Source organism: Numenius arquata, chromosome 2, assembly GCF_964106895.1.
Source record: "Numenius arquata chromosome 2, bNumArq3.hap1.1, whole genome shotgun sequence".
Taxonomy (NCBI): Eukaryota; Metazoa; Chordata; class Aves; order Charadriiformes; family Scolopacidae; genus Numenius; species Numenius arquata.
Genome location: NC_133577.1, coordinates 125,020,512 through 125,048,081, shown reverse-complemented (window position 1 = coordinate 125,048,081; position 27,570 = coordinate 125,020,512). Strand labels below are relative to the sequence as shown.

Here is a 27,570-nt window from a genome sequence, read left to right as displayed (position 1 = left end):
GTCCTCACAAAGATCCGAAGGAGAGCACCAGCTAGGCTGTGAGCTCAGCAAAGTCAACAGAGGAGCCCCCAACTCACTGGAAGTCATTCACTTGGGCCCATGCAGCAAGCAAAGGCCAGGCTGAGAAAGTCCAAGTCTGGAGAGGGATCATGACACGTCTCTCTAACAGCAGGATCAGTGCCAGGGTTATACAGAGGGCATGGGAAGAGACGCAGGAACAAGGATACTCAAAATCGCCCACTGAGCAAGGCTGCAGGTCTGTCCTAAAGTGTCTCTCTCGACAGATTTCTTGGTGTTGTGGTCAAACCAGAGGCTACCGAGAGGATACGTCTCTCTCTGGATGGGCATCACAGCCCAGATACCTCACCCCACCACCAAGGGTTTAGGACCAACGCAATAACTGTGCTCAAACCTCACCTTGTTTAAAAAGCATACAAACAAACAAGAAAACCTATGGATGCTGCAGGAAGATATGGAAAACCCTCCTCTGCGTTCTGTTGTCACGCGTGAAATGACTGCAACAGCTTTGACTTGCAGCCACTTGCCTCGGCAGCCCCCGGGGAGAAGATTTTGAGCCTTGTGGGTGGAGGACAGGAGCGCACCTGACCTCCTGTGACCTCCTGAGCTGCAGGATAACAGAGTAGAAGGAGCCATCAGAGCCCATCAGTGCAGCCTTTGGTCCTGTTTTGGCACCTTCTTCAGGTGGAAGGAAGGAGTGGAACAGAGCTGAGGACTGACATTTTACGCTGGGATATTCGATGACGCACCCACCACCAGAATTTCCGAGCGGCAGAAATAATACAACACAGCCCTCGAACGCAGTTTTGCTCTGATTAAATCTGTATTTCAAAAAATAGATTCTGAAAGCCAAAGAATCTTTCTGAAAGCAAGGAAAGACATTGTGAAAAGTGAGAGGATCATTTCAGTGCACGTCGCTCCACCCTGCCACCAGTGCATCCCAGGGAGCATCCAACCGCCTCCCTCACCTGGCACCTTTTCCCAGACCCACCAGACTCAAAGGAGGACTTCACACAGCCTCGGGTTGGTTCTGCAAGGGAGGCTGGTTTGCTGGCCCAGTGGCTCCCAACCCTGTCAGCCACATATTTCACTTGTGCCAGTGCTGCTCGTAAGATATGATGCCACAGCAGGTCACGTCTGCGGAACTCTGATATTCCAGCCCATCAGTTCCATTTTCCTATGCGAGCAGTTGCTGCTTCCCCTTTATCCAGTTCTTTACACCATTGATTCTGCTGGTACCAATATCCTCATCTTCACCAGCTCTACTAATAACTTCCCCTGTGAGCTCATACTGAGGGCTTGCGTGAAACTCTGCTACATTTTCTTTCTTTTGTGTAGAAAAGGAAGTGGGAAATACTAAAAAACATACCCTTGCATAAAATGTTATGTTAGTACAGCATCATTCCAAAGGGACGTCGTGTCAGAAACTTTTAAAAAACAAGAATGAAAACATCAAGAAAATCAAGGTGTTCTTTCAAGACCTTAATTCTTCGGTTGTTTAAGATAACCACAGCAAATCTCTGGTTTCCTAGGCTAGGTTTTCTTTGATGCGCATCAGCTGTTCACCCTCAGTGCAATTACTTTGTATTAGCATAAAATGATTTTGAGATGCAGCATTTGGCTAAGCCACCGATACAGAGGTCAACAAAGCACACGTAATTCTGCCTGCTGAGGCAGGGTCGCCACTCTCCGATCAGAGAAGCACATTCTCAGGTACATGTTTTCCATCCCGCTCTTCAGAGGTTGTTCTACAGGTTAATTCTTTCCCCTTGCACAAGGCGTGCTCGGAAGTTCCAAATATCCTTCAAAACGAAAATGAGACAGAGGAAAAGCCTTAAGAGCCAGCAAAAACAGGGATGGAAATAGGTACGGTGTTCTCAGCTCAGCTACCTACCCATAAAACCATACCAAAACACTTAACTGAATATTGTTTCAAATCCTAAACATCAAGAACAAAAATACAGCCCAAACTAAAGAAGAGGTGAGACCTCTGCCCCCCGGAGACAGGCCGGCTGCAGGTTGTTACACGAATGCCAAGATGCCCATCGTTCAATTCTGGAAGGCGACAGAAGAGGAAACGAGCAGCACAGAGAACATCACCCTTGCAGAAGACACCCTCCTCGCCGGCTCGTGCACATAACGCCTCCCTTGTACACCTTTGGGTGATGAAAAAAGCTCAGCAACCGACTGAACTTATTGTACCTTCTTACACTTGTGAATTCCGGGCAAGAGATGACCACATCTTAGAATCATAGAATTGTCTAGGTTGGAAGGGATCTTTCAGATCATCTAGTCTAACCATCAACCCAACACTGACGATTTAGGGATGGCTTTTGTATCTCTAAGCTCTATGTCTACCCGTCTTTTAAATACCTCCAGGGATGGTGACTCAACCACTGCCCTGGGCAGCCTGTTCCAACGCTTAATAACCCTTTCAGTGTGAAAATTTTTCCTAGCCATGTTAGCCCTCCCCACTGCCACCCAGAGGGGTGAAGCCTAGACCCCCTCAAATGATGAAAGAAGCGCACTTGAGCAGCCTCAGAGCCGAGCCATCACGGCAGCAGAGTCCCCAGCTCCTCCTCACCTATGCTACAACATCAGTCACGTAACGAAGGGCTGATCCAATCTGCACCAGCTCAGCCGGCACTGGGAGGCATCAAGGCGTGCTCACAAACCCATTTTGACAAGCAGAGCTGGAGGAGGAACTTCTAGAACTCCAGGGATGTGACGGGGCTGCCCAGAGAGCAAGGTCACGTCTCCAGCACAGCAAGGAGCAGCCTTATGAGCAAAATGGCCCAAAAAAAGCCTGCCGGTTGTCCTCTGAACATCAGGTCTTTTATTCTGCCAAGCATCTCTGCTTGGCACAGCTTGATCTGCCAAACTGGGCATAGCAAAAAGCACGAATCTGTCACACGAGAGAGACTTAGGAAAGGGACCTGAGCTGGATTGTAGCAAAAGGCTTAGAGCCAAGTCTTACCCTGAGTTCCACAGAAGTCGCGTTGTATTTCTTGCGAACCATTTCTACCAGTTCCTTCTCCAGGTGCTCTTGGCTCGTGTTCTTGACGTCAATGTAGTAGCACTCTGAGCTGGCGAAGTGACAGCTTATGCTCTGCGTGAGGAAACGGGGCATCGCTCACTACCACATCAGTTAGAATAGAAATCAATGGTGGAAAAAAAATCTTGTGCATCCCGGATCGTGGACACCCCACCCCTTCCTTACAGACCACGTCAACGAATTCCTTCCTCCCTTCCTAGCACTCCTGCTCTCCTGAGTGTCCCCTTGGAGAACTACCCTTGCTGGAGAAATATTCTTGCTCGCTGACGTGCCCTTCTTCCTTCCCTCCTCTCCCAAAGACTCCCCCAGCATGAACTGTGCTACTTGATCTCAGAATATCAGCAACCAGAGTGGGACAAGGGAAAGTCGGGGCTGGAGCGGACCTGGGTGTTCAGTAAGGGTTCTTTCTGCACCCAGACAGTTGCATCAGCCCTCTTGTTTTGTAATTAGTTCTTGCTTAAGCAGAGTCTAGAGGAAATAAATAGAAATGCCCCACTGGAAAGAGCTGCTCTCTCATGACACGAGTTGTGCCAGCTGCCGGCGAGATCGTGCCAGGTCTCAAAGGGTGCTGGACCATAACCTGGCTCAGAGAGCTCCGGGATACTCACTGATTTACCCCAAAATGTTGGGATTTGGCACAGTATGAGGAAGCCCTTGTGTTTCTGCGGGATAGTAAACCGGACTATTGCTCCACCAGCCAGGAAAGAGCCAGCAGATGAGACTCTCAGTACTCAAATGTCCTCTCTGCTTTCAGGATTGCGGGAGAAAGGAATTCCACACCAGTAAACTGCTACAGGGGCTGAAAGGACGGGCCGTATAGTAGTTGATGGAGGCAAAACAAAATAAAAATAGAGCAGCCTGTGTTGCAGTGCCTGAGGGGAAATATCTGCATTGCTACTAGTGACTACGCTAGAGGCTACAGTCCCCTTACGTGCCTGGATGAATCCACTTCTGAGAAAGGATCAGGCCTCCAAAGGAGGGCACTTTTGCCTGTTTCAGCTGGATAATCATGCAAAATGAATAGACGATACATAATCAAAGCTTTAATAGAAAAATGGGTCGTGTTATCATTTAAATAAATACTATCTATTGGATGATGGAGGCTCCTGCTATCCAGAGATGAGACACCAACAAGGCAGCGGTAAGAAAGAGGAGCTCCTGATATTTGAGACAGCTGAAAGGGAACTACTGGAAAAGCAAGTACTTCCAGGCAGCCTTCAAACATGGATTCAGCATCTAATTTCTACTCCTGCTCTTTTTTATCTCAAGCAGCCCCACAGCATGCCCTTCTCCCAAAAGACAGAGATGTTTAAAAATAAAAAGTAAAAAAAAAAGAGTGTAACAGTATATTAAGAAGTTAAAAACTCATTAAAAAGTTCATCCACATATTCACCAGCTTGGAAAGGGGAGGGGACAGTTTGATCAGCTTAAAAAAAAATCAAAAATATCAAAAGCTATATCAAGAGATGGTTTCCTACCTTTCGGAAACCTGATGTCTTGTTTATCCCAGAGCCATGAATGAGCAGGGGATGGAAAAACACCGTGTCTCCCTTCTCCATGACAAGGTGAACCTTGGGAGTCTTCTCATCCTCATCAAGCAGCCCATGGAAAAGTTTGTTGGTTTTACCCTAGAAAAAAAGGGCTGAGTTGAAATAACTCGTTTAAAATTAGAGCAATTGCTGATTCTCAGTGCGAGGGACAGCAGGGGCAGTTACCGATCTGCTGTCCTCTGGCCAGTGTATGCCCAACTAAGAGCCTGCCCACTTGCCTACAAGTCTTCCTACTTCAAGCCCAAGGTACAGCAAAATACTATTTTTTCTATTTTCTGAAGCTGCATTCAGACAATTAAGAACGTTTCTCAGATGGAGAGAACAGAGAATAGCACCAGGGAATCCCACAAGTGTGGCCTGATGACACTGTTGGGGTCAGCGTCCTGCTCCCAGTATAACCATCACCAACGCCGGGCCAGGTCAGGAAATACCCGTTCTTAAGAGGAAAATATCGCTTGATATTTAATTGCATCTAGTTGTTTACTATCCCATTTCTCCTCTTTGGGACAGTACACATGGTCACCAGGCAGGAACAAATTCATGGGAGGAGAAAAAGTCCCCAGACTTGGCAAGGGCAGCACAAAAGAGTTGCATGTTTACGCCGCTGTGCCACGACGTGCTGGACAATTTCTAGGTAAAGGTGGGAAGAGAGGCAGATCTACCCTGGTTACACGGAGTGAGGCCAACCAAGCAACAAGCCAGTGTTTGCACAAGCAGAAAAACCATCACTGAAAATCTCAGCTTTGACCTTGCGCATCCATCCTTCCACGGTGAGCTCTCCCCAGCCAAAATGTGGTCCCCTCGTGCATGCCCTCCCCAACCCACCCGTGACACTTTACCTCCCACTGTGGATAGCCGTGAGGCTTCAGGTGCTGCTTGTGTGTCCCTGGCTGCACGATCAGGCAGCCGTTGTCCTGGTCGGCCCTCTCCATGGCGGTCCAGGAGCAGACGATGCGGGCCGCAGGCCGGAAGGGGAAATAGTGCAAGTCCTGATGCATGGGGTGGAGAAAAGTCTGTTGATCTGCAACACAGGTTCAAAACCTTCAACCTCATCAAACGTGACACAGCCTTTTCCTTCCCATTAAACCATTGCACTTGCTGTAACGTGTCCTGAGAAGCTGCTGCTTGTCACCGGGGAGACTCTGCGGACTCAGTGTCCGCTCCTGCCCAATGCTGCCTTGGAGGCCAAATGGGTTCCTTAAACCCCGTTCCAAGATGGACCAAGAGCACAGTGACGGCTCTTGGGTCAGGAGTGGCACGGGGACACAGGGAATGCCAGGAGGCTGCCTGGCTGTGCAATCCCTGAGAAGGCTCCTTCTGCTGGCTTTCACCACCAACAACCCCCTGCCAAGTTTTCACCATTCACTTGGGCTGCTCTTCAGTTTCATGAACTTTGACCAGCACGGTGTTGCACAAACCTTTCCTTTCAAACAGCCGTGCTCTCTGCAGTCACTTGATCCATCGCTGTGTTGCAAGCAGAATCGACCCTCTCTGTGCTGCACCCAACACATGTTTATTTAGCCTTCTTTTAAAGAAAAAAAATTTTAAAAATCTCAATTTATGGACTGCAGCCTCCCCAGACAGTCTACCCAGCATTCTATTAGCCTTCGCCCTAGAGGCTTTTTTCCATGAAGTCTAAACAACAACAAAAAAATATTTCTGAAGTTTTGTTTGTTACTTCTTTTCCCACTATGGAAATCATAGAATCATAGAATGGTTAGAGTTGGAAAGGACCTTAAAGATCATCTAGTTCCAACCCCCTGCCATGGGCAGGGACACCTCTCACTAGAGCAGGTTGCTCAAAGCCCCATCCAGCCTGGCCTTCAACACTTCCAGGGATGAGGCATCCACAACTTCCCTGGGCAACCTGTTCCAGTGCCTCACCACCCTCACTGTAAAGAATTTCTTCCTTATATCTAATCTAAATCTCTTCTCTTCCAATTTAAAACCATTGCCCCTTGTCCTGTCACCACTCTTCCTGACAAAGAGTCCCTCTTCAGCTCTTCTGTAGGCTCCCTTCAGGTATTGATAGGCTGATGGAAGCATATCATCCACCCCAAAACAGCCTTTAATATATTATTTATATATTTACTTTGCCATTGAGTTTGCTCCTCAAATAGATGAAGTTAGGATGTCTCCACTTGTGTCACTTGCCATGTTATTTAGACTTTGGGCATCTTCAAAACCTCTCCTGAGATCTGCACCTTTAGCAATCCTCAAAGATATTGAATCTTGCAAATACGGAGCAGCTTCCCATTTCTCGTCTGTTATTGTTTTGTTTTTACTTTAAAAATACATAGCCACCTGTTGAACTTCCAAACCAAATAAATACCAACTTTCTGTGGAGCATTTAAGACGACAAGTGGAGAGGACTTGAACAAACTCAGTATTTTAATAACTCGATGTACTACGTATCTGCTCAGACGCTGCACACCTGAGAGTAACAAACGTAGCTCAGGTCTCAACCTCGCTGAAACTGAAACAGCTGATGCAGAGTCAAAGCTGCTTTGAAAAACTGTAATATGGTTAGTTCCGTTCTCTTCCTCTCTCCCTGCCCGTCACCCTCCTGTAAATTACGATCCCAATTTCCAGCAGCAGGAGCCAAAGCCAGCCTCAAAACCCCTCTTTTGGCACCTATTCAAGTATCTTCACATCAAAGCGCTGAGCGTGCAACAACTGTCACTGAGGTCAGGAGCACATAAACTCCGGGCGAAGGATGATCTCTGTATTTATTGCCTTCTGCCGAGGTCCACAGAAGCACTTGTTTTCGACACATTTGGAAAGTCGAGCTCAAAAAGCGTGTCATGGTTTAAACCCCGGGCCTTTATGCAAGTGCTGCTGGCTGAGCAGGGAGCTCGCTGGCCCGCTTTGAACGCGCCCCAGTGGTGCAGCCAAGGCAATCACCATCTTTAGCAAACACACACCCACTGAACATTGAAAGACAAGAAATGTTATCTTAGTAAGCCAAAGTTAAAAAAAACCCCCAAACTATTACCAAAGTGGCCTCGTAAATTTTCAAAATGATTTGGTTTAAATTTGTCTCACTTCATTCAAACAGCTTTTTCTAAAACACTACATTCAATTTTGGCCAGATAGAGAGCATACACACAACAATTTCTCTATTTTTCTCTTATCCCAGTTTTCCTTACCAGAATCTGGAAGTTTATTTATCAGCATGGTGTGCATGGCCATGATGTTTGGCCCTGTGAAGCACTCAACGTATCTGAGGACCTACAGGGAAGAAAGCATTAGAAAAAAATATTCGAGACATCCAAGATAAGAGGAAAAATTTTCTGAGGAAGCTCTGGGATCTGGACGTTTGACTGAGGACTAAGGAGGAGGAGGTCGGGATGGGGGGAATGGAGGGATGCAGGATGTGGCATGGCACACAAACAGGCATGGTGGTAGGAGGCCAAGGCAGAAGACGGTGCAGCTGGGTGGAGTTGAAAAGATGGGGAGGGTCCAACTTCCACAAAGCTATGGCTTTCCACCACAACATGAATACTGGCCACAAAGCTGGACCTGCCCAGAGAGCGGATGCTTTGCCTGGAAAAAAGACATTCAGAAAATGTTACTGATCTGTCTTACTGGCCCGACATAGAGTTTGGGTTAGTCGCATTCCTGACTGCGTCCGCACCACAGGAACAGAGGACAACTGCTTTAATTCTTCTGCCCTGACCACCATCCATCCTGTGTTCAAGCAGAACACTCTTAAAAGATGCCTTGATATTCCTTTCCTCACATATTTACTTTTGAGAGTGACGTACAGGGGCTCTAAGGTATAAAGGATATAGCTTTAGCGGAACCAAAAAGCTTCTTCGCACAGGCATTAAAACATAGGTCCATCCATATAGGCTCTTCCACCCCCCCCCCCCCCCCCCCCACTTTTTGCTGGTGGTTTTTTATTATTATTTATTTATTTTACCTCTGGCAGAGTACAGTATCGGAACAACTCTTTGTCTTCCTGGAAGTCCTGCACTTTATTAACTACTTTTTCAGACTGACCATACTGGGATTTCAGGGACTCGTCTTTCATAATCATAGCTCCCGGTGGATTCACCTCTCTTTTACAGATCCTCACAAACTCCTTCCTGCAAAAGCAGAGGGAATGTCCATGTTGGGAGAGCTCAGCTTCACCCGGCTTCCCAGAGCTCTCTCGGGATGCTGCTGCGCACAGGACCTCCCAGCACCTCAGACAAGTGCCCCGTACCTGAAGCGCTCAATGTCTTCGTCAGAAACGAGCTTCTTAATGAGCAGATACCCATTATCTTCATAGAACTGCCTTTGCTCGGTGGTGAGGACATTGTTGTCCACGGTGTAGCTGAGACACAGAGGAGAAACACGTTAGTAGGGCTGGGCAGAACAGCAGGAAGATGGTGACACGTGGGGGATCAGCGGCTGGTGGGGAGAATTGGTGAGCAGAAAAGCTGGGATGGGTCCTCAGCAGCTTTACTCTCAACAGAGACACTGAAGCACAGTCTCTGCAGTCAGATTATCCACTCGGACATTTTCAAGATGCACGGTGAAGCTTTTTTATTAAACCACAGTGAAACAAAGGAGAATATGAAAGGCTGAGGGACTTGGGTCTTTTTAGTCTGGAGAAGAGAAGACTGAGGGGGGATCTGATCAACGCCTATAAATACTTAAAAGGGTGGGCGTCAAGAGGATGGGGCCAGTCTTTTTTCAGTGGTGCCCAGTGACAGGACAAGAGGAACTGGACACAAACTTGTACGTAAGAAGTTCCATCTAAACATGAGGAGGAACTTCTTTCCTGTGAGGCTGGTAGAGCCCTGGAACAGGCTGCCCAGAGAGGTGGTGGAGTCTCCGTCTCCAGAGCCATTCAAAACCCGCCTGGACACGTTCCTGTGCAACCTGCTCTGGATGGACCTGCTTTGGCAGGGGGGTTGGACTAGATGATTTCCAGAGGTCCCTTCCAACCCCATATCATTCTGCGATTCTGTGATTCTGTAATATACCCTTGTAAAATGAAAGGCTGCACAATGTCTGGTGATCAACATGTGCTAGGGTAGAAAAAAGAATTAAGTTCTGCAGGTTATTTTTTTTTTTGTCTCTACAGAGGAAGATAGAGCTTACCGAAACCTCCCCGATTGCTGAGGAACAGCACTAACTTGGGCTGAAGTAGGAACGCTTGTCTGGGATGGAAATTAAGGAATACACACACTCAAGCACAATAGAGCAGAACATCTACACACATGTCCCGAATTCTAGAATGCGGTTCATCTTGAAGCTAAGTGCCACGCTGGACACTGACTTCATGTTCTTCTTTATTTTGCTTCTAAAAAATTCTTTCCCACCTTTGGAGTAGCACATCTGGCAGAGAAATATAAAACAACAGCATAGTACAGCCTTGTCCATGCCTATAGAAAGATCAGTACAAAATGCCTGAGACTCCGGAGCAGTTCATGGGCCTCGATTGCGACGGAGACCAGCTCCAGGGCAGGTAAGACTGCGCTGGGAGTAGCGATCTGTAGCTGAAAAGGCCGAGGGAAAGCTCTTTTTGGGGCTTTTTTGTCGCCGGGCAAAGCCGCCTCCACGTGGTGGGGGCTGACAGCTGGTGGGCCGGCTGCTGACTAAGCCTGGGCGGAGCCAGCGCCTCCCGCGGCACATTTAAACAAGCCATTAACGTACCTAACGGTCATTGCGACGGAGACCAGCTCCAGGGCAGGTAAGACTGCGCTGGGAGTAGCGATCTGTAGCTGAAAAGGCCGAGGGAAAGCTCTTTTTGGGGCTTTTTTGTCGCCGGGCAAAGCCGCCTCCACGTGGTGGGGGCTGACAGCTGGTGGGCCGGCTGCTGACTAAGCCTGGGCGGAGCCAGCGCCTCCCGCGGCCCATCACACCGCCATCCTATAAGAAGCCCCGGGGGAGGGCAGAAGCTAGCTTCTGCCCACCGAGCAGCAACCAGTTGCTGGGTGGGTGTCCTGGTCGGTGCCTAACGCCGCTGCAACTTGTACAGCTGGGTCCTGAGCCTCTGCCGTTGTGCAAGGTAAGTTCAATTCCTCGCTCCAACTGACCTTTCCACTGCCTCTTGCTTGCACACATCCAGCCATGGCTAGAACTAGGTCAAAGGCTATTGCCAAGAAAGCTGTGGGCACCCAGACAGAGGCCCCACGCAAACACGTGGGTGTCCAGGCCTCGGGCTGCAGGGAGTGCCGAGGCCTGGCCCTTGCCATGGAGGGTAGTGGTGATGACACCTGTGTCAGATGTGAACAGGTGAATGACCTCCTCGGCCTGGTGGTTGAGCTGAAGGAGGAAGTGGAAAGGTTGAGGAGTATCAGGGAATGTGAGAGGGAGATTGACTGGTGGGCCCACTCCCTGAAAATAAAAGAACATGTTGAGGCCCCACACAAGCCAGAGGACCCTCTCCCCATCTCTCGCCCGACAGTAGAAGGGGATCTCAGAGAAGAGGGGGAATGGAAACAGGTCCCTAGTCGGCGAAGCAGGCGAATCCCCTCCCTGCCTCTCCCACCTCCCCAGTTACCCCTGCAGAACCGGTATGGAATCCTGCAGGAGGAATTGACTGTTGGAGAGGAGGATGGTACAACTAGGCAGGATGTGCCAGAAAGACCACGTCGCCGCAAACCTGGCATCACAACTAGTTCAAGAAGGAAAAGCAGAAGGGTCATCGTTGTGGGTGACTCTCTATTGAAGGGGGCAGAGGGACCAATATGCCGTCCTGACCCGCTTCACAGGGAAGTCTGCTGCCTCCCTGGGGCACGGGTCAGGGACGTGTTGGACAAAGTTCCTGCTCTAGTCAACCCTTCTGACTATTACCCCCTTGTAGTTTTTCAGGTAGGCAGTGATGATGTATATAATACATCCAGGAAATTAAAAACAATCATAAAGGACTTTAAGACACTGGGAAAACTGGTTGAGGGATCAGGGGCACAGGTAATTTTTTCAGCGATACCCTTAGTTGCAGGAGGAAATCCTGAAAGAAATAAAAAGGCAACTGCGATAAACAAGTGGCTCAGAAACTGGTGCCATCACCGAAATTTTGGGTATTCTGAACTCAGGGAATTTTATATGGCACCAAGTCGGATAGCAACAGATGGAGTACACCTGTCTCAGAAGGGGAGAAAGATACTGGCAAGTGAGTTGGCGGGGCTTGTTGAAAGGGCTTTAAACTAGGATCGAAGGGGGAGGGGGTTAAGCGTAGGTTGAGCAGAAAAAAACTCAAAGAGAGCCTTCAACCTGCCATCTCAGCTAATAAGTCGGCCCCTTTAGGCACCCAGCTGAAGTGCCTTTACACAAATGCACGCAGCATGGGGAACAAACAAGAGGAGTTAGAGATGTGCGCACGCCTCCAGGGCTACGACATTATTGGCATCACCGAGACGTGGTGGGATGGCTCTTACGACTGGAGTGTTCGAATGGAACGTTACAAGCTCTTCAGGAAGGACAGGCTGGGCAGAAGGGGAGGGGGTGTTGCCCTCTATGTCAAGGACCAGCTGGAATGTATGGAGCTTCACCTGGGGATGGGTGAAGACAAGACAGAGAGCTTATGGGTCAGGATTAAAGGGAGCACGGGGGCAGGTGATGTTACAGTAGGAGTCTGCTACAGGCCACCAGATCAAAGTGACAGCGAGGATGTGGCCCTCTACAAACAGATAGGGGCAGCATCGCGCTCACACGCTCTGGTCCTCATGGGGGACTTCAACCACCCCGACATCTGTTGGAAGGACAACACAGCAGAGCACAGGAAATCCAGGAAGTTCTTAGAATGTGTCGACGACAACTTTCTTCTGCAAATAATAGAGGAACCAACGAGGAAAGGAGCAGTGCTGGACCTTGTCCTCACCAACAAGGAGGGGCTGGTCGGGAATGTCAAGTTCAAGGGTAGCCTCGGCTGCAGTGACCATGAGATGATAGAATTCAAGATTCATAAGGCAGCAAGGAGGGTGCGCAGCAAGCTGGCTACCCTGGACTTCAAAAGAGCAGACTTTGATCTCCTGAGAGATCTGATTGGTAAGGTAGCGTGGGAAAAAGAACTGGAAGGGAGAGGGGCCCAAAAAAGCTGGGTGGTATTTAAGGATTGCCTCCTCCAAGCTCAGGAGAGGTGCATCCCAAAAAAGAAGAAATCGGGCAAAATAGCCAGTAGGCCGGCGTGGATGAACAAGGAACTGCTGGACAAACTCAGGACCAAAAAGGAGGCCTATAGAGGGTGGAAGCAGGGAAAGGTAGACTGGGAAGAATACAGAGAAGCTGTCCGAGTCACCAGAAACCTGATCAGGCAAGCGAAAGCCCAGGCAGAACTAAATCTAGCCAGGGATGTGAAAAATAACAAGAAGAACTTCTATAGATATATCAGGGATAAAAATAAGACGAGGGAAGCTGTGGGTCCCCTCCGGAAGGAAACGGGAGACCTGGTCACCCAGGATGTGGATAAGGCTGAGCTACTGAATGACTTCTTTGCCTCAGTCTTCACTGGCAAGGGCCCTAACCACACTGCCCAAGTCACGGAGGGCAAGAACAGGGGCTCTGGGAATGAAGAAGCACCCACAGTACAAGAAGACGAGGTTCGAGACCTCTTAAAGAACCTGAAGGTGCATAAGTCCATGGGACCTGATGAAATCCATCCACGGGTCCTGAGAGAACTGGCGGACGAAGTTGCTAAGCCCCTCTCCATCATATTTGAGAAATCGTGGCAGTCTGGTGAAGTTCCCACTGACTGGAAAAAAGGGAACATAACTCCAATATTCAAAAAAGGAAACAAAGAAGACCCGGGAAACTACAGGCCGGTCAGTCTCACCTCTGTGCCTGGCAAGATCATGGAGCAGATCCTCCTGAAATCCTTGCTAAGGCACATGGAGAATAAAGAAGTGATTGGAAACAGCCAACATGGCTTCACCAAGGGCAAATCGTGCCTGACAAATTTGGTGGCCTTTTACAATACTGCCACAGACTTGGTAGACAAGGGCAGAGCGACTGACGTCATTTACCTGGACTTATGCAAAGCATTTGACACTGTCCCGCACGACATCCTGGTCTCAAAATTGGAAACTCATGGATTCGATGGATGGACCACTCGGTGGATAGGGAACTGGCTGGATGGCCGCATCCAAAGGGTTACAATCAATGGCTCAATGTCCAGGTGGCGGCCAGTAACGAGTGGTGTTCCGCAGGGGTCGGTACTGGGACCAGTACTGTTTAACATCTTTGTCGGTGACATGGACAGTGGGATAGAGTGCACCCTCAGCAAGTTTGCTGATGACACCAAGCTCGGTGGCGCAGTTGACACGCTGGAGGGAAGGGATGCCATCCAGAGGGACCTAGACAGGCTGGAGAGGTGGGCTCGTGCAAATTGCATGAAGTTCAACCAAGCCAAGTGCAGGGTCCTGCACCTGGGACGTGGCAACCCCAGGCACAAATACAAGTTGGGTGGAGAATGGCTGGAGAGCAGCCCCGAGGAGAAGGACTTGGGAGTGCTTATGGATGAGAAGCTCAACATGAGCAGGCAGTGTGCACTGGCAGCCCAGAGAGCCAACCGTGTCCTGGGCTGCATCAGGAGAAGTGTGGCCAGCAGGTCTCGCGAGGTGATTCTGCCCCTCTACTCTGCGCTCGTGAGACCCCTCCTGGAGTACTGTGTCCAGCTTTGGAGTCCTCAACACAGAAAGGACATGGACCTGTTGGAACGGGTCCAGCGGAGGGCCACGAGGATGATCAGAGGGATGGAGCACCTCTCCTATGAAGACAGACTGAGAGAGCTGGGGTTGTTCAGCCTGGAGAAGAGAAGGCTCCGGGGAGACCTTATAACAGCCTATCAATACCTGAAGGGAGCCTACAGAAGAGCTGAAGAGGGACTCTTTGTCATGAAGAGTGGTGACAGGACAAGGGGCAATGGTTTTAAATTGGAAGAGAAGAGATTTAGATTAGATATAAGGAAGAAATTCTTTACAGTGAGGGTGGTGAGGCACTGGAACAGGTTGCCCAGGGAAGTTGTGGATGCCCCATCCCTGGAAGTGTTCAAGGCCAGGCTGGATGGGGCTTTAAGCAACCTGCTCTAGTGAGAGGTGTCCCTGCCCATGGCAGGGGGGTTGGAACTAGATGATCTTTAAGGTCCTTTCCAACTCTAGCCATTCTATGATTCTATGATTCTATGATTCATCTCCCAGAACATCAAGACACTCAATGAGATGCTCAGTGGAGATGTTTACTTGCCCAATCTCCCTCCCCATGCTCCAGAGAGCAGCCAAACCTACCCAAAAACCTGCATTGTCTCCTGGAGGTACTTCTCCATCTCTCCCCTCCTAACATAAGTGTGCCAAATTTGGAGCCAGAAGTCATATTGGGTGAACCTGGGCCTTCACATTCCCAGGGGTGGTGTAAACCCTCACCTTCTCTCCAGTTACTGCAGAGATTAGGTCCCTCCCAAACCTGACAGGGAGAGTACGAAGAGAGGAGAGCTATGGGCTTGTCCTCCACCTCAACTCATTTCAACAGGTTTAAATAAACACAGCTGTGTTCTCCTGTGCAGAGACAGGCATTCTCATCCACAGAGCAATTAAACCTCACTTGCTAATGAAGCCTCACAAGAACTGTGCATGGAACTGAAGCATCACCCAGGGGCAAGGACAAAAAAAAAGAACATTTTCCTGCATATCTCTTGGTCTGCACATGCATGTTTGGAGACCACTGTGCTTCGGGATTTTACATAAACCAAAGACTTTCCTCTGCTGCTCACCACTACTTTTTAAATGTGCCATAAAAGCGTGCACGCTTCTGGAATAAGAAATAGGTTTCATCACAACAGGTGTGTCTATGGCCCCTATTCCAGGAAGCCTAAAAATTAGCTGGTCAAGAGTCACATACAGTGGGAGAAGAAACAGGACACATGCAAAAGTTTGTAGCAAAAATGATGAGCCAGAGGGAGGAAAAGGTGTTGAGAACTGGAGGGAAGAGAGAGGGAAGGAACAGGACATGGGGAGACCAGGTGGAACCCACCACAGCAGGTCCCAGAGCGAGGGATTCCCCAGCTGAGGGCACTACTGCTCCACACACCACATTTTAGGTCCAGTTTCAGTGAGAAGACGACTCCTGGCCATTCAGGCTCCTAAATGTCCACAGACAGCTGATGGGGACACGGGCCCTGGTTGAACCCCAGGTGGTACCCTCCTCAGCACACCTTCACCTCCCAGATGTGGGGGACAGCAGACAAGTCCACCAAGGGCTGGACTCCATTTGAATACCTTCCTCCCAGGCTTTGCAGCACCTCTTCCTCTCACTGGTTTTGCTATTGTCACCTTGCAACGCTCAAAGGACAAGTTTGAGTGGCTTGGACAACTGCAAACAAGAGGCACATGGGCTGAGAAAGAGCTGCCACGTCCGGCAGCTCATTTTGGTGATGACATGGAGTATTTAAACCTCCCCTCACACACACCCTTTTGGGAATAATGTATTCACAGACATGTTAACCAACCGAGAAGGCAATATAATACTTTTGGACAAACTGAAGCACAGAGAGGTTCAAGATCCCCAGAAGCTTTTTCAAAGCATCTCCCTGTAGAGTCTCGAGGGACGGTGCAAACGCCTGCGTATCTAAGACAAGCACAATAAACTTGTGTCATTCTCTCAGAAACCATCTCAGAGACACCTGATGAGATGGTCCTGGCCTGACAGCCACCGCTCTGCCAGCACCATCAGGGTTTGACCAGCAGCAGCCAAACACCCAAATCGCTCCAGTGGAGCGGTTGCTTTCTGAACCTCCCCTCTTTGTCGGCATTTTGAGGAAACCTTCACCTCTACAGTTGGCCCGCTGGGTTTTTTTTCCCACTGCGTCCCAAACCAGGCAGCACCCAAGGTGAATTCACAGCTGTAAGAGTGGAGGTCTTCTACAGGCTCTTGTGAACGTGGCTTTTTCTCAGTTGCCTTCCCATAAGGAGGTAAGTGCTGGTGTTACCGATGCAGCACTTCCCTCTGGCTACTGCACCAAGCTCCCAAGAAAAACCTGCCGCATTTCACCTCTTGCTGCTTCCTCTCCTTCCTGAGGCCACACGGGAGGACTCTGGGAAGGCAGAGTTTTTCCACTCTGTGTAGAAATAACTGATCTTCCAACAAACCGGTACAACCAGCACACACCAATCTCTAACATACCGATCCCTAACAGCAACTACAGGGAGGAAACTGGGTATGTACAACACGGTATTAAACTCTCTATTATGCAGGTTTAATTTTGAATAAAGAGGGAGGATCAGGATGCCTTCTCCTCCAGGCCAGGAAGGTTGGAGGCTGGGACGAGCCAGCAGAAGGAAGCTGATTCCCGCTGCAGGTCTCAGGAAGCAGCGAGAGGGGGGTGCACACACCTGCACCCCAACAGGGCAGCGCAGAGACCCCATGGACTTTGGGGGGTTTTCACGGGTTAGGTCTCCATCAAGACATTTCTGTTAAGACATTTCTCCCTTTGTAAAAGGAGAGGGAAGGAAAATTGACTGTCCCACCCAATTCATCAAACCAGAGATTACAACAAAACCACTGCACTGAGATAAATACATCATATAAATCTTACTAGATTCTATCATTTATTTTATCCACACACCTTTCTTATTCCAGCCCAATTAAGTTATATTTTTGTCCAATGCTCTTTGCATCAGGACCACTGTAGCTGGATTTAAAAACAAACCAGCTTGTGCAGCTCCTCTCCTTACTTACTTGCTCCCTCCGGACAACCAGGGAGCTTTTCCTAGCATTTATTTCCAATTTCGTGTTCCTGCTTGTGCCTTTGCCTTATGGCAGTCTGAGTCAACTACTATCCATCTATCTTCATATTTTTAATATATTTGAAGGCTCCTACATGCTGTTGGATCACATCCTCTTCGCCAATTCATTGTAATTTAGAGGTAACTTGTCAGCATTCAGCTCTCACTGAGAATCAGCAGTATTTAATTTTTTTATTTTTTTTTTAAAGCAGGATTTATGGCAGCAGCTTTAAAAACACCATCAGCCAGCAGTATGTCTTCATTTAACTTTTGGAAACACGGGACAGACCAAAGCGAAAACTTCTTCCTGCCCTGCTTTCCTTTCCTTGATCTATTGTAAAGCTGGCAGTCTCCAACATTTCCACCTCATTTCCCACCCAGAAACCAAGCCACGATGGTTTTCCTGCTGCTGATTTACCAGCCAAGCCTGTGCCTCTCAACAAAGCCTGAGACTCCCTGTGCAGTCCTCCAGCCTTGCAGAGTTTCTCTCTCCCAAACCCACGAACCTGTAGGAGGAAAATTCACCACAGGTCTCCCCCAGCGCTGAGCAAGGGTGGTGGTGGGGGTTATGTGCCATGGCGGGGGGGCACACGACACGAGAGGTGAATGGCTCATCGGATGCACATCCCAGGTCACAGGGCCAAAGCTCAGGGAGGAAGCACCAGGCAGCAAGAGGCTTTTGGGGTGGGACGGGGGCTGACCCCAAAACACCCATCGGGGCTGGCAGGGGAAGCGCTGCCCCAGTACATCCCAGCTCACCAAGGGGCTGCACGGGGCACGGCCCCCCCTGCACGTCACCACCCCATAAACAGGCCACAGGGACATCGTCCATGTGTCCTTCCCGGGCAGGGTGTCCTTGTAGGGCAAACCACCACTGAACCCCCCCTCGGTGCCCACGCACAAAGCAGGCAGGGTGCGGGGAGCCACGGGCAAAGCTCGCTGGGGCGGGAGAAGCAGAGCCCTGACCCCGACGGGGGCCCAACGTCCACGCTCCCCCCACGCCTCTTCCCACCCCACATCAGAAAGGATACAGGAGCAGGGGCTGCTCCCAGCCGCGGGGAGAGGTGCCGGAGGATGACATCCAGCCGAGCCGCCGGCCCCGACTGCTTCCCGAGCTGCTCCATCCTGGCCGGGGAAGCCGGAGCGCTCGGTCCCCAGCCTGACCCTACGAAGGCAGCCGGGGAGGAGCAGGGCCCCGTCGGCCTCCACAGCCTTGGCCTCGGCCGCACATGCGCCAGCAGCCGTGCATGCTCAGAAAGGCCTCGGAAACGCTGCCGGCAGCCAAGGGCTTGGCAGGGTTTGCAGATGGGAGGGCCTGCTGGCGGCTGGGACGTTGGTGGAGAAAGCTCAGAGCGTGCTTTTGCACATTCCGCCCCCTCCCTTCCTGTATTTTTCCCCCTTCTCTGCCAGCAGCCACTGAGCCGCAGGGATTTCATCAGCCCTGTGCGGGGAGAAACGCCTGGCGCTCTCAGGCACAGACCGCAGCCAGATATTCTCTTTGTCTCCTGCCTCTAAGGAGACTGTCAGAGCTTGCCTCATCCCTCTGTGACCCAGCCTGGAGAGATTTTTATGGCCCCGCTGCCACCCCAGCACGGTGGTGGAGGGTGTTTCCCAAGTACCTCGTCTGAACTGACAGAGATCTGCGATGCCTGCAGCCTGCATGAAATCCATACCGAGACCGGGTGTCGCGCCTGGGTGGCCTTTCTGCCCAGCCTTCTGGGACAGCTCTGGTGCTTTTGAGTGAAGAAAAGAGGGGAAGGAGCAAAAGGAGTCACAGTGCAGCCCCCGGGGAGGTGAGAGGGGAGGAAAAAAAATGTGTGGAGGAGAAACCTAGGGTAGGGAGTGGGGGAAGAAGGGTAAAAAACGGGCAGCTGCAAATAGAGGTTGCAAAAAATAAGCTTGATATTCCTCTGAAGCTGGGACACGCTTAAGGGTGGCGTATTCAATATACACTGTCCTTAGTACACTCTCATCTGCCTTAATTAACACCGTGAGTGCATCAACTGACACATTCGAGGAGAAGAATTTTAAGGGACTGAAAACAGCCCCATCGCTAAGACCTGCAGCACAGTTCAGAAGACGATTTTCATCATCTTTGCACATGTCCCTGTTGCCACCACGCCACGGAGCCTCATCACTTCTGCAAAGTGGACCTCAGGCCCCCCCTGTGTCACGGTTCAGACTGGCTCGTGCCATTGGTGTGACAGTCAGCTCATCCTTCAAGCCCTACGCTGGGAAGCAGATGCTGCTGGAAGGTGGGGTGTCTCCTGCTGGAATTTGCTGTCCTTCATCTATCCTCTTTGCCTGGGGGAACTCCTCTCTGACCAGGACAGAGCAGGGAGGTGGGGACAGAAGGAAGAGCTCTGAGGAGGATGAAGGTGGGAGGAAGGCATTGTGCTGCCTTGTTTCAGGTCCAGCCTTGCAGGCTGCTCTCCCAGGAGATGGAGAAGTTGGGGATCTGGATGAGAGAGACAGAAGAGCGCAGAGGAGAGGTAAACTGACGGCAGCCAACCCAGTAACAAATACACTGGGTAGCAGCATCAGGACTGGAAGGAAATTATGCTAAGAATTTGCATTATTTGGCCAACCCAACATATGCAAATAGATCCTCACATCTGCCAGTTTGGGCATTGCTCATGAGCAATCCAGACAGGCCTTGCTCCCAAAGATGCACCACCAAGAGTAAGTCCCACGTTACTCCAGGCGCTCTCCTGATGACAGGGTGTGCACCAAAACTCCGCATCACGGCTGCTTTAGGAAGCTTAATTCCATTTTGCAGCAGGTTTTGCTGGAATCCAAGGTGACACGCGGATGGATCAAAAACCGAGCTGTCGATATACTGAGCTTCGTGTTAGTGCTACAGATAAACAGAAGGCAAGGCATGGATAGGAAGTGCTTCTGAACTTAACCTCTGTCCTAAATCTGATTCCTTTTAAAGCTCAGTAGCAAACCTCCCCATGATTTAAGTAAAGATGTACCCGAGCAGGTTTACGTACTCCATTTGTGGCAGCTGCTGGACTGGAGCGCATTCCTGTTTGTTGTTCCTGTGGTCAGTGGCTCCACGTTATGCTCAGTATAGTTAGTCACTCCCTTTGGGGGCTACAACAAAACATAGGCTGTTCACAAAAAAGGGACAAACACGATTAGGAACCCAAAAAACCCCTCTCATATGACTAAACTATTTTGTGTAGTCAGAGGCGAGCGTACAGGCACCAGCAGCAGCAGTGACAGCACCCCGCCCTTCACTGCCAACAAAACCAGACCTTTGACTCCTGAGCTATAGGAAAACTCTTAGTCATAGGTAAACAGAAAGTTAATAAGAGTTCCTCGAATCAAATTCAAGTGAGGAAGAAGGGAAAGAAAGGAAAAAAAAATTATCAACTAGAGTAACCATTTTATTATTGAAGTCCTAATTATAACTGCACTGAAAGGTCTATTTATACCTCAGATACATGCCGCAATTGCCTTCACAGTCCAAACTGAAACAGGAACCCCAATAAATCTTCACCTGTTTCAAAACTCAGGTAAGACTCCCATTGAAAAGATGAAGCGGAACAGTACACATGTCAATCTGACACCGACCCGTTCGTAACGTAGATATTTCTTCCACTGCATGTGTTTGGCAGCATCTTATGTAAAAGCGTTTTTCATACCTGAAAAAACAAATAAACAAAAAGAATATGTAGTTAGTGATTTTGCTGTCATGATTTAGGAGTCTGAGAACTAAAATGCTTTTATACATATTATACATACATAATACATGCTTACTTACATATATATATATATACATTTTTAAACAAGAAGAGCCTCAAAAACTAATCTCTTTGTAAATTGAATGCAATTATTCCTTTTTACTCATTGTTTCTCTGCTAATCTTGATAATGGTACTGGTAATACCCAGTAATACTGGCCTGTGCAGTAACTCCTGTGTCATCAGGCCACCCTGTTATATCTCACCCCAAAATGATTCAGGACCTGGGAAGGGAGGGGTGGGTGGTTGAAGTGGCTGCCCCTTAGTTGTACCCTCGCGCTAATACAGCCCACGATCAAACTTCAGTCCAACAAAAGATCAATCTTGGGCGTTGCTGACACCTCTCTGGGCTGTGGCGCCGAGAAACACACGCGGTGACATCAACGGCACGACTGCTGGTTGTGCCACGAGCCGTGCTCTCCAAAACCAGAAGTGTGTGGACACAAAGGAAAAACCCTAGCCTTTGCATCTTATTCTGATTTTTATCCGGGGAAAAAAGGAAAAAAAAAAGCAGACTGAATCTCATGAACCTAGGGAAAGAAATGAGGGAGAGATTTTTTTCATTAAGAATTTTTATAAGAAAAATGCCACTGATGGCGGCATTCATCTTTTTATTAAAAGGAATGGCATTTAAGAGGGGCTACATCTTTGCGAAGTATTTTTACAGCTATGTCTGTCAGTTTCCCAGATATTATAGACCATTTTTCTACAGCTGGTTTGCATTTGGCTTTTAATGTTTTCTGTTCATTAAATCACAAAACTAATAAAAACTAAACGATGGAGATTTCTCCAGCAGTACAGAAACAGTCCTAATGCACAGCGTTATAATTTAATAAGCATCTCAATTGACTATTAAAATCCACATTATGATCAGAACTGTAATTCCAAAGACGAGGTCTTCTGAAAGCTTAATTTACTGTGGTGGGAAGTGGCAGCTGCTCCAACTCAGCAAAATTAGCTTTTTTAACTTAGATGCCAGGGAAAACAGATGTAGATGAGACGATATCAAGAACAACAACAAAATCTACCACCAACAAGCAGGTTCATTTCTCTTCACCAGAAGATTCAAGAAGGGCTTCTGCAGATACGTTAGCAGCAAAAGGGAGGCAAAGGAAAATGTAGACCCAATGGAGAACAGACTAGGGGGACCTGGTGACAAAGGACATGGAAAAGGTCAAGGGACTTGATGTCTTCTCTGCCTTGGCTTTGCTGGCGTGGTCTATTCTTGGCTTCCCTGTATGGAGCAGCGGGGTCTGAGGTCCCAGAGCGTCAGCCACGCTGCAGAAAACTGAGCTGGAGACCACTGAAGCAAACTGGGCATTTTCAAGTCCATGGGACCATGTGGGATTTATCTGCGGGAGCCAATGTGACTGCAAAGTTGCTCATCTCCTGTGCCAGGGGAAGTTCCTGATGAATGGAAAAAGGCAAATGTCATACTCGTCTTCACAAAGGGCAAGACAAAGGATCCGGGGACCTCAGTCTCCAAAAAGATTACGGAGTATACACTCCTGGATTTGCTGCACCCACGTACACCAAGGACAAGATGACTGGGAACAGCCAGCACAGATTTACCAAAGGCAAAGCTGGCCTGGCCAACCTCCTCGCCTTCTGTCACAGAATGGCTCTGTGGACTACGGTAGGGCAACAGGCAACGTGCACCTTGGCCTTAGGAAGGCTTTTGCCTTCTTGGCGGGCTGTAATGTGCTGCTGCTCAGAGGGACCTGGGCAGGTTGGCAGGAACCCCTGGAAGTTCAGCACAGGCAGAGTGCTGTACCCAGTACGGAGTAAACTCTTGCTGCTGGGACAAGTTGAATATGAAGGAGCAGCCTGCACCTGCAATGAAAAGGGGTGACTGCATTGGCAAGAATGCGGCCAGAGGGTCAAAGGAAGTGGTTCTTCGCCGCTATAAGGCAGTTTGTGAGGTTCCATCTGGATGCTGTGTCTAGTTTTGGGCTCCTCAGCACGGGCTCTGACATCGTGGAGCGAGTCCAGTGGAGAGACACCAAAACAAGGGGGCTGAAGCACAGGACGCACTAGGAAAGGCTAAGAAAATAGCTCAGCTTGAAGAAGAGAAGGCTCCAGGGAGATCCTACAGCTGCCTCCAAGTACCTAATGGGGGGAGACAGAGAAGACAGCCAAAACCTTCTTGAAAATTTACAGCAAGATTAAGAGACAACAGGCACAAACCACAGCAAGAAAAAATCCTGTTAGATGTAAAGTGAAAAATCCGCAGAACGGGGACAGCCAAACACTGAAATAGCTGCAGAGAGATTGTGGTTTGTCCTTGGAGATATTCAAAACCTGACTGCACGTGGGCCTGAGCAACCTAATGTGACCTCAAGGTTGTCCCTGCTTTGGACTACAAGACATCTGTTCCACACCAGATTATTCTGAGTTCAGGTATGGCAGTAGGAGGATCGCCCAACTGACCTACTACAATAACGAATGTATACCTGCACACAAATCTGTTCTTACCTTAGAAATATCAGGAGAAGTTTTTCTGTTGTCACTACTTCCCCATCACTAGAGGTTCGAGATGTGGGCCAACGGCTTTTTCATGCCTTAAAAAAATTACAACAGATAATACATCAACATTGCAAGTCAAAGCAGAAAACAGCACTAGTTGGAACAACAGCAATAGCTTAAATATGTCTTGGGTGACAGAAGGGAAGACATAGTGTCATGGTCTGGAGGTGGGGCAAGCAACGAGGCACATACCTGGAATCAGAGTCTGACGCAGCAAAGCCTGTGCTGAAGAATCACAGAATGATATGGGGTTGGAAGGGACCTCTGGAGATCCTCTAGTCCAACACCCCTGCCAAAGCAGGTCCACCTAGAGCAGGTTGCACAGGCAGGTTTTGAATGTCTCCAGAGACAGAGACTCCACCACCTCTCTGGGCAGCCTATTCCAGGGCTCTGCCACCTTCAAAGTAAGGAAGTTCCTCCTCATGTTTAGATGGAACTTCTTATGTTCCAGTTTGTGCCCATTACCTCTTGCCCTGTCACTGGGCACCACTGAAAAAAGATTGGCCCCATCTTCTTGACACCCACCCTTTAAGCATTTATGGACATTGATCAGATCCCCCGTAGTCTTCTTTTCTCCAGACTAAAAAGACCCAAGTCCCTCAGTCTCTCCTTGTAAGAGAGATGCTCCAGGCCCCTAATCATCTTTGTAGCCCTCTGTTGTACTCTCTCCAGCAGTTCCCTGTCTTTCTTGAACTGGGGAGCCCAGAACTGGACACAGTGCTCCAGATGGGGCTTCACCAGGGCAGAGCAGAGGGGGAGGATAACCTCCTTCGACCTGCTGGCCACACTCTTCTTGATGCACCCCAGGATGCCATTGGCCTTCTTGACCACAAGGCCACATTGTCGGCTCATGGTCATCCTGTTGTCCACCAAGACTCCCAGGCCTTCTTCCTCAGAACTGCTCTCCAGCAGGTCAGCCCCCAACAAGAGCTGAAGTCTAAACTGCTGCTGCTGGAAGCAGAACAAGCCTGATTAAAGCTGGTTTAGATGCAGGTGGAGGAAATCCTCCTTGTGGAGGACACATAGTTGTGGTGCAATTCTAGTTTGCTGAGAGACAAGCCACCACCAAGTTGAACAGCGTTGCCTTCCACAAAGGAAAGTCCTGCCTCTAGCTCCTGGCCTCTGCTGAATTTTTAAGCTTTGGGCAACCCCTACCCACCTACTGAGGCACTGCAGCCTGGCTTCCCCCTCCAGCGTGAGAAACAGGACTGCAGCTGTCCCCAGCCTCTGAGCTGCGGGTGCCCACCCACTCCTCAAGACACAGATGCCTTCAGAAATACCAGAGACAGCTGGGCCCATCATAGCCAGCTCTGAGCACTACGAACTTAGAAAAAAACAAAGCTTTTCCTCCATGGTTGGCTCTTGTCATGCCAGCTGCCCTCAGCAGCCAGTGAGCTGGTAGGCAGAAGTCTCCTTCAAAGAGATGTTGCTCCTGTTGAGGTCCTACAGCTCCCCAAAGGGATCCCCTTCTCCCTCACGACCACCCAGCCCAGGGAAAATATCTATCTATAGGCTAAAACAAGGGGATATTTTATTATCTTCTCCGTCTTCAAGTACCGGCCACAAAGGCTGCCACCACATCTTGTGGTCAGAATGCAGATGTACAACCAGAAGGTGACTCTTCCCGTCTGCCCACCAGACGTTCAGTGAAAAAATCAGTAAACCACTAAGTATTGGCCATTGTGCCCATCTGTTTCCCCCCTCTGTCACTCAGGTTTGCTGCCCTCTCACTGCAGCATTCACACGAATTTTCCTGTCTCCTACGTAGAAAAGGGTCACTCCTGAATTTCCAGCACAACATGAAATCAAAATAATACATTTTTTTAAAAAAGGACAAAACGATTCTGACTTAATATACTGCCACAGATAATTTAAAGAGTGATAGTTTTCCTATCTAGAGGAACTATCTTTTCCAACGTACTAGAGAGCACAGATCCTAGCTTTCCAAGAACACGTGCTACTTATCAAACATATTGCTCAGCCTAGTGAATATTCCAGTTATGAAACTCTTCCTTCTCAGTCTCCACTCTTCTCGCAACTTCGATGGAGTTTCACCAGCAGCCTTCTCAGAGCGACTGCTGGGTGGAAGCTGGTGCACGCAGAGGTACCTGTGTATGCAAACAAAAATACGTTACAATTATATAAATGACTGGACACAGCCAATAAAAACAACTGCTGTTGCTTTCTCATAGCTTTTTTGATGCCAGCATCTCAAAAAACTTCATTTAAAGAAGATGTTCCTTCAAGCTGCATGCCTTTGGACGTGCTGGCCCAGTCCAATATACCCTCCTCCAGTTTATGCTTGATCTGCAATCTCTTATTTTAGCAAAACAAATCATAAAACATCTTGAAGAAATCACTGCGCTCCTTAACTGATTAGGTGACGCTAACAGAGGACTTCCCAACTCAATAATCACCCACTCAGCGGCACATTGCAGCCCGCCAAGCCAGGAAGCACTTTGGGATGCAAATACCAGCCATCAGGAAACATCAGGAGAGGCTTCGCCCTCGGTTCACCCGAGAGGGGTTTTGCTTGTAGCTGCCTTCAGCAGCTGCAAAGGGAAGTTTTCCTCTGAAAAAGGAGGACTTTCCATGAAAAGTCCTTTCCAGACTTACCACGAAAAGCTGGCTCGCTGGTTGTGAATTTTCACTCACCGGGCTGGCTGGGCAACCTTCCTCCGCGCAACCTTCCCCTTGAAGGTGAACCTTCTACCATCGGAGGCACGTCTAGGGATGGAGAAGCGTTGGTTTCACACCTGGCTGATGGATTAATCAACATGACAAGTGAAAAAAAAGCCCTACCAACTCGTACGTTTTTCTGCTCAGGGTGAGCTTACACACATCTAGCACCAGTTTAAAACGTAACAGATAACAAGTATTTTCACACAAAAGTATTCAACTGCTTTGCACAGATTTGATCCAGTTAAGGATTTTTTAATCTAATAAAATAACCTATGTAGTGACAGTCTTGTCCATGACCATAAGGAAAATGAACAGAAGCTCCATGGCTTTGTATCAGGATACAGAAGAAACTTTGCAAAATGGCAGGGAAAAAAAATAAAAAAGGAATTAAATCAGCATTTTTTGCACAGACAACTAGTTTTTGATGCTTTATTTTCAGAACTGCTGTGAAAAACCTAACAATGGATTTATTTTTTTTTTCCAAAGCAAAGTCAAAAACTCAGTTACTGCTTTGAGGCTTTGTGGTGAACACGCAACTCCCAGACTTCTTCTCCAGGAAAAGGAGCGAGGTTCAGGCTACTCAAAAGGAGGAAAAAAGGAAGGAAAAAAAAAAATATCTAGCTTTGCAAAAGTTGATAACACTACTCAGTAGAAAAAAGAAGAGCCAGGTTTTGCCAGAGTCTTCACTACGAGCAAGACTGGAAATTTAAACCTTGCAGGATGCGCACGATGGGTTCATCTCTAGCGACTCATTTTTCATAGACAGAAGCCCTTGTAATTCATGCTGCCGGCAGTAACGATCATCCGAGATTTTTTCTTCTGGGTCTTAATATCCAGGAGCGAATTCCACAATCTGAGAAGAGCTTAAAAAGAGCTTGGTTCAGTGCACTCGATCCCATCCAGCAGAAGAACCGCATCCCGGCAGAGCAGAGGGAGGCAGAGCTCGCCATGAGCCTGATGCCACGGGGAGAAGGTGGGTTTCGGCATCCGTTCCATGGATGGGGCTGCTCTGGAATCCTCTTCTGGCTCCCAGCGGGCACAGCCAGGAGGACATGCAGAGGAAACAATTCAAAACTGGTGCATACTTTGTGCTGATAAGTAAAATAAATAAAATAAAGAGGATAATATACTTGGAGATAACCTACTTGCCCCCAACGTGGGCACGCAGGTGGAGAAATTCTAGATTACCACTGGACATCACAGCTTGCAGAATTGATCAAAGGAGTAATAACAACTACCAATATAATTCCACGTGCAATAAAATAAAAAACCCGA

General features: G+C 48.8%; 1 protein-coding gene across 1 annotated transcript; it reads right to left on the bottom strand.

Annotated features, from left to right (window-relative positions):
* Positions 1 to 819: 819 nt before the first annotated feature.
* Positions 820 to 18,592, bottom strand: PHYH (phytanoyl-CoA 2-hydroxylase). The gene is made up of 9 exons (XM_074163491.1): positions 18,368 to 18,592; positions 9,718 to 9,776; positions 8,834 to 8,944; positions 8,549 to 8,714; positions 7,773 to 7,854; positions 5,463 to 5,644; positions 4,552 to 4,701; positions 2,996 to 3,127; positions 820 to 1,820 (listed from the first exon to the last, which is right to left on the bottom strand). The coding sequence occupies exons 1-9, from the start codon at positions 18,458 to 18,460 to the stop codon at positions 1,767 to 1,769; spliced, it is 1,029 nt and encodes a 342-aa protein (XP_074019592.1). The 5' UTR covers positions 18,461 to 18,592; the 3' UTR covers positions 820 to 1,766.
* Positions 18,593 to 27,570: the final 8,978 nt, after the last annotated feature.

Excerpts from the sequence above, each read along its gene's own strand:
- PHYH (XM_074163491.1), bottom strand. The coding sequence starts at position 18,460 with ATGGAGCAGCTCGGGAAGCAGTCGGGGCCGGCGGCTCGGCTGGATGTC. Across the intron at positions 9,777-18,367 it reads TGGGAGCAGCCCCTGCTCCT|ACAAGCGTTCCTACTTCAGC; the intron begins GTATCCTTTCTG and ends TTTCCATCCCAG. Across the intron at positions 1,821-2,995 it reads CGACTTCTGTGGAACTCAGG|GATATTTGGAACTTCCGAGC; the intron begins GTAAGACTTGGC and ends TTCGTTTTGAAG.